This window comes from Gopherus flavomarginatus, chromosome 2 (assembly GCF_025201925.1).
Source record: "Gopherus flavomarginatus isolate rGopFla2 chromosome 2, rGopFla2.mat.asm, whole genome shotgun sequence".
Lineage (NCBI taxonomy): Eukaryota > Metazoa > Chordata > Testudines > Testudinidae > Gopherus > Gopherus flavomarginatus.
This window is the reverse complement of record NC_066618.1, coordinates 193774803-193787350: the sequence shown is the minus strand read 5'-3', so window position 1 is coordinate 193787350 and position 12548 is coordinate 193774803. Positions and strand designations below refer to the sequence as shown.

At 44.3% G+C, this 12548-nt stretch overlaps 1 protein-coding gene across 3 annotated transcripts in view; it reads left to right on the top strand.

Annotated features, from left to right (window-relative positions):
* The first annotated feature begins 1374 nt into the window (after positions 1–1374).
* The window catches only part of NFATC1 (nuclear factor of activated T cells 1), a 146795-nt gene continuing 135621 nt past the window's right edge, over positions 1375–12548 (top strand). For 2 of the 3 annotated variants that reach the window (XM_050941808.1, XM_050941810.1), the window contains exon 1: positions 1375–1864. In XM_050941808.1, the coding sequence (XP_050797765.1) occupies positions 1720–1864 (145 nt within the window). In that variant the 5' untranslated portion in view covers positions 1375–1719. Of the gene's footprint in view, positions 1865–7108; positions 7785–12548 lie in introns of those variants that run through there. The other variant, XM_050941809.1, reaches the window with a different exon arrangement.

Here is a 12548-nt window from a genome sequence, read left to right as displayed (position 1 = left end):
CTTTCTCATAATTAGTAATTTGGTTCCATTTCTTGTAGAAATAAGTTACTGAAGTTGGCTAGAGTAAGCAAACATTGAGCTCACTTGAATTTCATGTTTATAGATGAACAAAATCCCTTTCAGGGTCTTGAAAAAAAAAGGTTTTTGAAAGTCTGCCTTGAAAGACATTCCTTCGTCTTTGTATCCGAACGGACAGTTCCTCATTTGGGGAAAAATATTTTTCTCGGGGCTCATTGTTTGAGGTGGAACATTTTCAATAATGACTTAGTACAATAATTTGCCTCAAAGAATCTTCTATGGCCTCCTGTTCCCCAGAAGCAGACAGGATTTCGTTTATATTGGGTTTATTTTAAACCACATCTGGGTGTCATGTAACAGATTTATGATTTTTTTTCATACACCAGATATTTTAACCGCTCTAACTCTCCATTTGCTGCTGTCCAACTCCAACAAGAAAGTATGGCCCTTTTTGCCAGCTGAGAGGGCAGAGGGAGAGGGTAGGAGCTGAAAGGGAAAATGGATTGAGTTAAGAGAAGATTTAACTAATATTCCCGCCCCCTAACCCCCGGCGCGCACTCTTTTAAAGCCTGTCGCTCCCAGTTACTGCAAGCTTTGGCACTGTGTCCTGTCTGAACTAAGGACAGGTCCTGTGAGATACTATCTGCGGGCTGTGGGTGGACCCCTTCGCTGGTCTCTTTCCCCCAGCTCCTAAGCGATGTGACGAGGTTGTGTTGCTCTGATAGTTACAGAATAATAAATAAATAAACTAATAATAAATCTGAGTGGCTGAAATCAAATCCGTCGAGTCTGTAAGTAATTTAGCAGAATGGGATTTTCCTTTCTCTTGCCTGCCAGTGGATGCTCTTTTCCAAATTTCCACAGCGAGGGAAGCCTGCGATTTTTTACATAATGATTTCAGCATGCAGGGCTTTTTTTCGCCCCTGCTCCCTCCCTTCCCTCCTTTTATTTCATGGACTAAATGTGCTGCTTACTCATTTGAAACAGACACTCACAAACTTTTAGAAATCTAATGAGTTTTGGGAGGGTGCCCGTTTCTGGGGGTGGGGAGGGGCGTGTGTGTGTGTGTGTGTGAATGTGCGCTCCGATTAAAGTAGGTCTTTGTGCAGCAGCAGCAGCAGAATTAGAGGTAGGAGAGCGAGGGGGCTCCGCTTGGACTTTTCTCCCTGGCACTGAAGCTTGAAGCCTCCTGCTGGCTTCTCGCGCGTGCAGCTGAGAGGAGCTGGCAGGCCCCGTGACATCACGGGACGCTGGGCGGGGACAGGGGCTGGGACAAGAAGGCGGGGGGGGGGTATTTTCCAGCTTTAAAAAGGCAGCCGTCTCCGCGCAGCCCTGCGTCAGAGAGAGACTTACAGATCCTTCATGCTCACTGATCAAAATACACTCCCCTGCATAAGACCCCGGGAGACGGGAGGGAGCGAGACGAACTTCCCAGGGGCTCCCTAGCAGGGCTCGCCGCAGCGCTACTGCCTGGGCTGTGCCCACTCGCTCGCCCTCTCCTCTCAGTGACATTGCCCTGGGGACAGCTGCTCCCATCTAACGTTTCCCTCTAGGGACTGGCTTCCGCTGCGGGAGGGGAGGAGGGTGACACACACCGCACCTTGGTTTCCAAGCAAGCCAGAGAGTGCGAGAAGCGGGGCAAAAGAAGCAAGAGGGATCCCCCCCTCCCCACCCCGCCTTCACCCCCTCCTTGCCGAGTGGATGCCAAGCCCTGGCTTTCCTGCTTCCAAGCACTTTCTAGCCGGACCTCCGGATCCAGCTAGAGGGAGAGAAACTTCGGTGGCTTTGCAGCGCTCTTCCTGCCCCTTCAGCAGCAGCAGCAGCAGCATGAAATCAGCAGAGGAAGGTAAAGACCAGGGGTTTTCAGAAAAGTTTTTGCATGCCCCTTTGTTTGCTCCTGCTTGGGATTTGCATTTTGGGGAGGAGGGTGGAAGAGTGTGGCCGGGACCGTGCCCGGGGCAGCTCGTGTCGCGGAGGAAGAGGACCGGCAGCTGCTGGCAGTGGCTGCAGTGATTGGGAAGTGGTGTCCCCCTGGTGTTTCCCCAAAGCAGCCTTGAGGTTTGAATGCGACTTTTTGCCAATAGGTGTCTCCTTTTCCTCTTGCGATGCATGAACTTGGCCTTGGCTTCTGGATCCTTGAGCTGCAGGCAGGACAAAAAAATACAATGGAGTGCTTTTTCGGTGGACCTGTCAGAATCACAGGCAGGGTCTGTTTAGATTTAAACCGGACAGAGCCATTTTTAAATGTATTTTGTATTTTGATTAATGTAGGCTCAGGGTGGAACAGTTCTCTGTCCAGCTCAAGGCATCCCAGGATACTGTGGAGTTAAAGTATGGCTGAGTGTGTGCTGTGTGTTAATGTTTCACGGAGTTATAGTGCTCAGAGCGAAGTTAGCTTGTTGAATCATTTTTAACCACTAACTTCTGACATGCAAATAGCACATTTGAAACGACTGTATTATGATGAAGTACTATATGGTTTTCTGCTAGAATACACCCTATAACTAAAACCATGTGTAACCTTTCGAAAAATTAGAAAACGCTGTAAAAACAAAAAGTCTCAGGGTAATCTGAAACCTAATAATGATGATCCCTCCTCCAGGGTATCAAAACAAACAAACGAAAGCTCCGAAGTTTTTACTACTTTGTTCTTTCATGTACACGAGGGGGAATGTTTTCTCACACCTACTGTATCCTAATTCCTAACATGCAATTATAGTACACATTATGCTATTTATGACAACTCGTTTCCTTTTCTGAATGCTCGTTCGGTACCCACGGTCCCAAAATGTTCTAAATGGGAAAATACATTAGCCAAGTAAATGGGAAAAGATCTTGGGTGCAGGTCTTTTGAAATATTTTACTGTTAGCCCTTGTTTAGGGCTGCAAATAAGGTAACCTCTGACCACTAGTTGTTGGGTTTTTTTAAAAACCAAGGGCCTGATCCAGTGACTTAAATGGAAGTTCTAGTCCCAGGACATTTTTCTCCTCTAAGGCATCGGGAACCCGTGGCACTCTCTACAATAATAAAACTATTGTTGTACAGAATAGTATTACAATCAAAGCCTTTTGGTGGAATCACCATTCTTTTTGTTATGAATGACAGACTGTAGCATAGATAACTCACTTTCCTCTCTTGGAGGCAGGTGTCATGTACGTTTCAGCTTTCTGTTTTGGAATCAGTGCAGTAACCGGGTTCAGTATAGACTCAAGCCTTCAGTCTTCCAAATGAGGGAGGGCGTTTGATATACCGCTCTTCAGTGTAATTAAAGCCAAATATCTTAAAAGGACAAGGTGATTAAAAAGTTGATAGTGAAATTAGTCAATAGTGTTTATTCGAGCAGCTCTGGGGTATAGAACTTGCTGCTTGTTTTCTGAGTTTGCACAAGCATGCTAGGCTACCTTTTCTGCACAGCTGGTTTCACTAGATTTCAATTGAAAGAATCCTTCCCGTACAATAAATACAAGTGCTGCTGGATTATTGGACTCGGATACTGAAATCATTCAAACGCCTCTTTAGATGAAAGTTACGTACTGCAATATTAGTAAGCAATTGTAAATGTCTGTAGAGATGTCATAGCTTTTGCCTTCTTGAACTTTCAAATGCTGCATGCAGAGGACTTCCAAAATGTTTAACTTCAAAAAATAATCCTGAAGACAAACAAGCAAAAACAGAACTCCCCGGGAGGCGGGGAGAGTTTAAAAAGAGAGATTCCTCTTTATTTCTATGGTTTCCTGCTTAATTAAATAACTTTTCTAATTCCTGTGCTAAAATGTCACAAGCTTTCTGCAATAATTCACTTTATTATTGATATATTTTTCAAGGCGCTTAGAAATTAGGCCAACAGAAAGAATGATCTAATGCAGTAAATACATAGGGGACCTCTACAAGTAAAGATTGACTCTCTGCAAATTAAGGCTTACCACTGCCAAGTGGCAACAATCAACTATATTATTTTAAACTTTAACTGTGGAGAAACTATCACATCACTCTTGGGGGGGGGGGAAAGTTACTCTTATAAAGCCTTATGGATCAGTGTAATGATGCTTTGGAATCTACCAAAGTGTGGAGTGCTGTGCGTTAAAACTAATCAAACATTACTGTTATTTAAAGCTGAAACTGTCTTTCAGACTGTGGTGAACACAACTGGGGCGAGAGGCTCAGCTAGTATTAATTGTTATTGCTCCATTGCAGTCAATGGGGTTATGACAATTTGCACCAGCTGAGAATCTGCCTCAAAGTCATTTGAGGGAGGTGGGGGCGGGAAGAGTGTGGATGTAACCTTACAACCATTTACAGAGTTTTTCTTCATGGAAATAGAACAGGTTTTCCCTTAAGTAATGAGGGTCTCCCTAGGTTAATGGCATTGTTTTAATCCAAGTTGTTAACAGACAGGACACATTCACTCAATCTTAACGCATTCCATCACTTGAGTTCTGTATTCCTATGCAGTTCTTCAGAGGCAATCTCAACATTTCACCAGAGGCCCTAATATTTGTTGGACTGGCAAATCAAACTGTCTGTGAATAAATAGCTCCGAACCATCGATCAGTATCGAAGGTACCAGAGTGTAGAAACAAAAATGAAAACGATTCAATCATAAATGTAGCGGATATTTTGTAATGAGTCTCCCTTCCTCCTGCCCCTCCTCCTGTATCATTGGCAGGGACTCAGATGGAGGACAAATATGTCTCGCTAATCACAAATAGTTTGTTATTACTATTTCTTATAAGGGAAGGTGAACCGGTTTGAAGTGATGGAAAACTAATCATTTGTAGAATGATATTGACTTTACAGAATGTCTTCCCTTGAGTCAGCAGTAATAACCTAATGAGTGACTATGAACACTTGGGGGGTTTGTTGGGTTTTTTGGTCAGGAAGTACACTTCTAGTTTACCTGCGCCTTTAGCTATAATTCAGACCCCAAAGGCTACAAAATACAAACATTTGCTTGAGAACTATTTCTAAGACAGGGCAAATCAGAGCGAAGTGTAGCTGGGTAAAAAGAAAATGAAACTCGCAATATGTAGGCTGAAGGAGAAGTTCTGCATAGGTTGCCGGTTTGAGCGAAAAGTAGCAACGCCTAGAAAACCAAGGGCCACAAAGCCTAGCATTTTCAACCCGGGCTGCCTAAAGTTAGGCACCAAATCCATATTTAGGCAGCAATACCTGGCCTGATTTTCAGTCGTGCTGAGCATTCCTACTGAAGTTAATAGCAGCCGTGGCTCTTTGGCCTCTTAGAAAATCAGACCATGGTCTGAGACGCCTGAATATGGATTTAGATTGATAGTGCTGGCTGTAGAGGACGAAGAAAGGGAGTACATTTATTAGCCTCAGTGGAGAAGGTGTTCCATTCTCCCACCATTTTCTTCTGCTCCCTTTAAACCAGCCACCTTAGTGATCCTCCTGTTCCAGCGGGTTGTTTCAAGTTGATGCCAAGGCCTTTTACATACTCTGGTGATTCAGCCTTGCAGCTTAGAACAAACAGCTGGGGGCAAAGAAATAATGGAAACCCTGCAAAGGCAAAGAAGGTTGGTGCACAAGCATTACACAATGTATTAGCTGTCTGGCCTGCCAATCGCCTGCACAGATGTGCTATTCACAGCCACTACAGCCCGCTTCGCTCCAAAACCAATCCCCACTCAGCCTATCCCAATTCTGGACTTGTAGGTGAAGACTTGGGAAATGTCAGTCGTTTTAGCAGTATCTGTAACAATCAGACAATACGTCAGAGACCACCACAAGTTCAACATTAGTTTAGTAAATTGCCTGAGGACATATGTTGGCCAGCACTGTGTAAATCATAAGAGAGAGTTTGTAACTGCGGCACAACACTTCGTGATGGAAAGAAAAAAACAGTGAATTCTGATGCGAAAAAAAAATGTATTTTCTTGGCACTCTGTAATGGAGTTTTCAGACATTAGCCTGGAAAATGGTATTCCCTGAGTTTATAAGGGAACGTCGTTTCCATAACTGCTTTCAAAATATTCCTTTGAAATCCAACCTTAAAAATTCTGGGAGCTCAACAGTTTCATCTCAGTCCTGGCTCCTAAAGCGGTGAGGTTATTTGCATTGTGTAGTCTTTAAAACTGGCTCGTATAATCCGAAATAAATATATTCCCCAATAGAGAAGAACAACATTCTTGAAAAGTGTCACTTTTAAAACAAAACAGGGCAAAATACAGCAGACACCATTTAAAGAGCACTGGAACTTTTCTTGTCAGCTTTAAAGGGAGGGAAAATAACTTTTATGTGACCCGCTAATTCGGGGAGGTGGGGAGGCAGCATTGTGCTTCTCTTTTAGATTGCAAATTGTTTAATGACTAATTCCCCTTAATATGAAGTTGAAGATCTCCCCCACCGTAAGCGTACAATACAATAGATAATGTTAAAAGTCCCGTTGTAATGTGTTTTTATGGCAGTTGGCACTAGTGGGTGCTGCAACTAAATGTAACGTATTACGGTTAGCCAAAAAAAAAAAAAAAAAAAAAAGTCAACCCAGGGGCACTGCTGTGACCAGACAACAACATCTCGCATGTAGCACGGCTTTGCACTGCAGCCTGAAGTCCCCAGCCCACACAGACTGGCAGGCTGAACTCCTCCTCATCACCAAGGTCCATTATTAAGGTTTGTCAGTTAGCCAAGAAGAAAGAACTCCCCCCCTCTCCCAGTTTTGTAATCAGTGCGGTCCGGGAAACTTGAAACCGATGGCAATTAAAATGTGTCTGCCAATGTGGTGGAGTGGAACAGAAACCCCTTCACTTCCCAGGTTCCTACTCCATGGCGGTTCCCCCACCCCGCAGTACAGCTACCCTCTAGCTTGCAGCTGTGGCTGGCTTGTGAGCCTCTGCAGCCTTTTCGCTTTGTTCCTGCTTTATTGAGACATTGATTTTTTTTTAAAGGCAGTTCAGGAACATTGCAAAAATGGAGGGAGGAGGAGAGGGCTAGAGAGAGAGTTCATGCTGGCGGTATTAGTAACCACAGAAAGCGGCAGAGCAAAGCTCTGTCAGAAGCTCGCAGACACGTGTCTGTAGGAGGAGGAGGAAAGGGAGCTTGGGTTTCAGTTTTACGGTTCACGCTAGCAAAAAAAAAAAAGGGGGGGGGGACAGAAAAGAGACATCAGCAAGGGCAGCAAACCCGCCCGCGGCAATCGGGAGTGTAGCAAGGACCATCACTCATCTTGAGCCGCTCTGACTAATCGGCCCACCTGTCTAAGCCGCCTCTCTGGGTGGGGAGCAGGGCTCTCTTTAACTAGCGCCGAGGGGTTATTTTAAAACAAGGAACTAGAGAGAGGCAGGCAGAGCAACTCGATTGTTTATATCAACCCGGAAACATCAACAACGAGAGAGGGAGGATCAGAGACACAGACAGTGGGGAGGGTCACATTACAGCCCAGAAGCCGCCTGCAGCAGCCGGGTGACTGTACCTGCAGCAAGCAGCTCCGGCTGATTGAATTACACAGAAATTACAGAGGAGACCAGAGCCTGCTTCTCCCACTGCTCACAGCCCCGGCGGCAGCTAACCCACAGCCCAGAGGGAGCGGGAGCAGCAGCCCATCGGCTGTAGCCCATCCCCCGGTGTCCCAGCCCGAGACACAACAGGCAGAGCCTGAGAAAAGTTGCTCCTTGTCGCCCAGCTGGTGGGGTTGGTGCCTGGGGCGCCGCGGCCGTCTCCTGAGACATGACTGGCCTGGAGGAAGAACAAGAGTTTGACTTTGATTTCCTTTTCGAGTTTAACCAGGGAGATGATTGCACTGCTGGCAAAGGTTGGTACAGACTAGGCAGCAGCAGCCCTCCTTTGCCGGGGCTCAGGGCTTCCCTGGTTGCAGGGCTCTGACGACGTGCTCCATGCTGCAGGTGGCGTGGTGCTGAGATGCTATATGGGGGCACGTAGGAGTGATCCCAACGCGGGGCTCCCCCTGGGACGGAATAGGAAAAGTAGTGGCGGGCTTGGGGAACCAGGCGGAGGCGGAAGGGGTTTGTATGGTTCTCTCTCGTTGTCCTAAGAACAGTACTGCTCCTAACAACAGGAGGTGGAGGCACCCCAGTGCTGCTTTTGCCAGATCCTGCTGCCCCCTGGAGCCTCAGTGGTGTCGGGGGGAGGAGGAGGTGGAGGTGTGTGTGTGTGTGTGTGTGTGTGTGTGTGTGTGAGGGCAGATAGAGGCTATAATGTTTGCAGGAAAGGGAGCCCTTTTTCATTTCTTGATTTGGGAGCTGGGGTGGGGATGGGGAAAACATTCGACTTTTGGGGTGTACTCAGTCCAGAAAGAAAAATGTTATTTACTGAGTGTGCTATCTATTGAACAATCCTCTGCACAAACACAGGATGGCTGTCTATAGGAGTTTACCATCCAAATGAGACAGAAGCCTGTGACCTTAGGATCCACATCTGAATTTTAAATATTGTAGAGTTGGGGATGTTTGCATCTGAGGTTTTGGTTCCGACCTATCAAAGAGAAGAGCCAGTGGTGAATTCCGGAGCTGAGTTTGGATTTCAAACCTTCCTCCCCGCCCCCTTCAGGGGCCAGGTGTGTTTTGATCTAGAATTTTGCTTTAGGGTTGTCTCTAATTGGTGTTGAGTTAGACGGTACAGTTCAGAAAGACTGTGTGAGAGTTTAATGGCATTTTTTTCATCCTTGGGGTGAAACCTACTGTTTGGCACTGAAATTGGCATGTGGAAAGAAGAGTGTTGTCACTGCATCCCAAGGAGATGTCACTTGCCACTTTTTCAGTGCTGGAGTTGCTCCCAGTCACACGCAACTGGACCCTGTAATGGAATCTTGGAGACACTTCATCCTCCACCTCCCTGAGCATCACTAGAGCTACATTCCAAAGTTTTGACTTTCAGTCAAAATAACACTCCAAGTATAGTATTACAGCTCTTCAGTGAGCAGGTTTAATGTGCTGCATTTGTATTACTTACACAGTGACCATCTATTGCCCTCTCCTCTGGGACATACATGATGTCCAAATGCATTAATTAATAACGTCAAAATACTTCGCAAATCTGGATGCCACAAGTTAGGCACCTAGGGCTGACATTTGCAAAGGGACCCAAGGGAGTCAGGTGCCCAAATCCCATTAAATTCCCTTGGGCATCTTGAAAATATGGACATAAGCAATTAAATAGAAATAGTCCAATCTTCAAAAATCCTCTTAGATGCCTGGCCAGTGTCTCTCACTTTCATGCTCAGGGTCTAACTGATCACCTAATTTGCAGTTGGGAAGGAATTTTCTCCCAGATCAGAATGGCAGGGACCTGGGGAGGGGAGAGAGGGGGATTGAATTCAGACAGTGTGCTAGAGACTGTACAAATAGAGAAGGCTGCTGTCTATAGGCGCTTACCATCAAAATGAGAGAGGGAACGGATCATTTCCTAGGGCTTGTCAGGGCATATCCAACCTAATCAATTCCTTGCCATCGCAGGAGACTCAGGCATTGGTGGCCCCTCCGTCTCTTCTGATTTGTGCCTGTGGACTCGTGAGGACGAAAATGCTTTAGTCTAACTAAAGTCACTGGGATTAATATAGGAGTGCTTGAGTGAAATTTGATGGCCTGTGATATGCAAAATGAATGGTCCTTTCTGGTCTTAAACTCTGTCAAGTCTGTGAAAAGGTGTTGAACAACCTTAGTGCCCCTTGAAGTCCATGTGAAGTGCCAGTGTTTGTCACCCTTAAAACCAAACCAAACCAAAACAAAAAAACCCTGTGTGTGCTCAACACTTTTCCAGAGGCAAACAGCACTTTGCAAGATTAGGCCCCTAAGGCTGTAGAAGGATTGAAACTTCTATGTTATAATTTAATTGGGGGGAAGAGAGAGGGGTAGTTCTCTGTCACCATAAAAGGAAAAGTAGTATGCTTAGGAATTGTCACAAAATAAGGGGTTCAGTTCCAATATTTGTTATACTACCATGTGCTAACACATAATACAAGGCCCAATATTGTGCAGTGCCATAATTTCCATGTAAGTCAGTGGGAGTTGAGGGTTCTCTGCATGTCATCGCATTGGGTTCAGACTGTTGAGCTAATTTCCAAAATGGCACCATCAAAGCTGTCACTATCCATCATGTGAATTCACTCCACATGTCAAAATCCAGATGAATTTTTTGTTAGACATGTACAACCCATGCTTGGTAGTCACTCAGAAACGTAATGCCTTGATTTTCTTTGTTGTTTCAAATTTTTCTTTTCAAAATACTTAAGTTGTTTGTGACTATTAGAACTTTGTGCATCAAGCTTCACCTCCCAGGGAATTCTGATGGCCAGATTGCTAAATAAATCAGATTTATTATGGAATCCAAGACAAGTCCTTAATTATATTGGCATGAATGTCACCTATGGTGATCATAATAATTAATATGTCCTATTAAGATGCCACCATTTTGCTACTTTACCTTAACAAAATGGTGACAATTAAATCCTTAAAAAAAATCTGCTTGGGTTCTACATGATGGACATGTGACAATTAACTTGTGGTGCTTAAAAGGTATGTTTCTCAAAAGTCTCCTTGTGGATGCATTTCACCAAGGCTTACTAGGTAGGTGGTATTATTATTATATATGCCCTTTTTGTTGCATTATGGGAGGAGTCTTTTAACTAATTGATTGTTTTCTGACCACAAAAGGAAATGATTCCATGGGTATAATTTATGTATTAATAATTATTTATTCATAATACAGTACTGCCTAGGGGACACAACTGAGATCAAGGCCTCATTTTGCTAGGTGCTGTACAAATGCAGAGTAAGAGATGGTCCCTTCCCAAATAACTTACACTCTCAATAGATAAGACAGATAAAGATGGGATGGAAAACAGAGGCACAGAACGGCAAAGTGATTTGCCCAAGGTTGCACAGCAGGTCAGTGGCAGAGCTGGGACTATAACATAGGTGTCCTGAGTCTCAGTCTGTTGCCTGCCATCACTGGACCCTGCTGCCTTTCATTAGATCCAAATCTTTTACAAATCACTCCCTGTCATTCAGATTATGGGTTGATGTAGTACAGAACAACCTATTCTTAGGCATGAAATAAGAATTATTTTAAATAATGCAGGTTAATAAGATTTATTAATAATACCGAGGAAAGATTAGAGCCTTATCAATTGCATACTGTTAGGAAGAAAGAAGAGGATGACAAAACTACATACCTTTGTGAATGGTGTCACTGGCCAGGTTTTTTTTATTATTATTTTTAATAGCATTTTTCTTAATATATCTCCTCCCTTCATGGTGTTTGGTTAAAGTGTCAAACTAGAACATATTCTGAATATTCTTGTTTCATCTGTAATATGTTCTAGTGTAATATAATGAACCTCTCTTGGTAAATAGCCAGTTTCCTAAGGCTAAGTAGAAAGTGATTCAAATAGATGTTGAATACATTAATGGTGCCTCACATGATATAAATCAGTATAAACATCTCAGAGTTACTATCAAATAGCTAAAATATATTAATTTTATGTAAATATAGTCTTTCTTTGAATCACTGACATTAAGAAATCTGAACACTGTGTAGCTGGATAATGGCATCAAACTGAGTAGGGTTGATAAACAAAAGGAACGGAGTAAGCTCCTGCATTGGTGCAACAAGCTCAGAAGCTTATTTGCATATTCCATGCTACTGAGGATTGGGTCATGTTGGGAATAACAGCTGTGGAAATTAACAAAGCTTTTCTGGATCTCAGCATGCAAGGTAAGGCATGATCACTGCCTGGGGTGTTTGCCTCTGGAGAGGGAAGGAAACAAACACTACTTGAAAGGGCTCCTATTGTAGGGAACCCTTATTTCTTCATTGCTATCATTCAGGAATGGAGAAGGTACCTCTTCCATAACAAAATCCTTAAAAGGCTGGTGAATGTTAGAGCCAGTTATAGTCTTAATTCAGTGAATTAAACTGAAAGCAAAGGATCCTCTGAACTCAAAATGCAGGGGCTATTTTAGGAAGGTTTGTTTTCTTTTCCCAATATGGGGCCAGGTAGCGTGTAAGGGTACTGGCCTGGGGGTGTGATCCAGAGCTGTCTCAACTCCAAAAGGAGCTCAGAAAGACATCGGCGAGTTGTGCCTACAGCATCGCCTCTTAATAGGGTGGAGAATGCATTGCCTTTGGTGGCCGGCTAGCTTTGCTGTCTTGTGTGAAGGGGAAGGCTACAGCTGCAGCCCCACAACGGGACTAGCACAGAGCAGTATGGCAGATATCCCTGGGTCCTGCACAGAGAGATTGTGGGTGAGTGAGAGGCTGTGTGCAACCTTACCTCATTTCCTTCCTCCAAGTCCCAATCCAAAGTGCACCACCTGAGAGCAAGTACAATGTAGCCCTTCATAGTCCAATAGACAGCGGCCCCTGATAGGCATTATGTTGCTTAGCATTTCAACACCTAACCATTTTAGGAGTCTAAATGTAATTTGCAAAAAGGATTTAAGCATTTGAGATAGCCTAGTCAATGGGGTCTTGGCTGCTAAATCCCCAAATTCCTGTTGTAAATTACATTTAGCTCCTAAATCAGTTCAGTGTGGTAATGTTGAGTGCCACAATTACT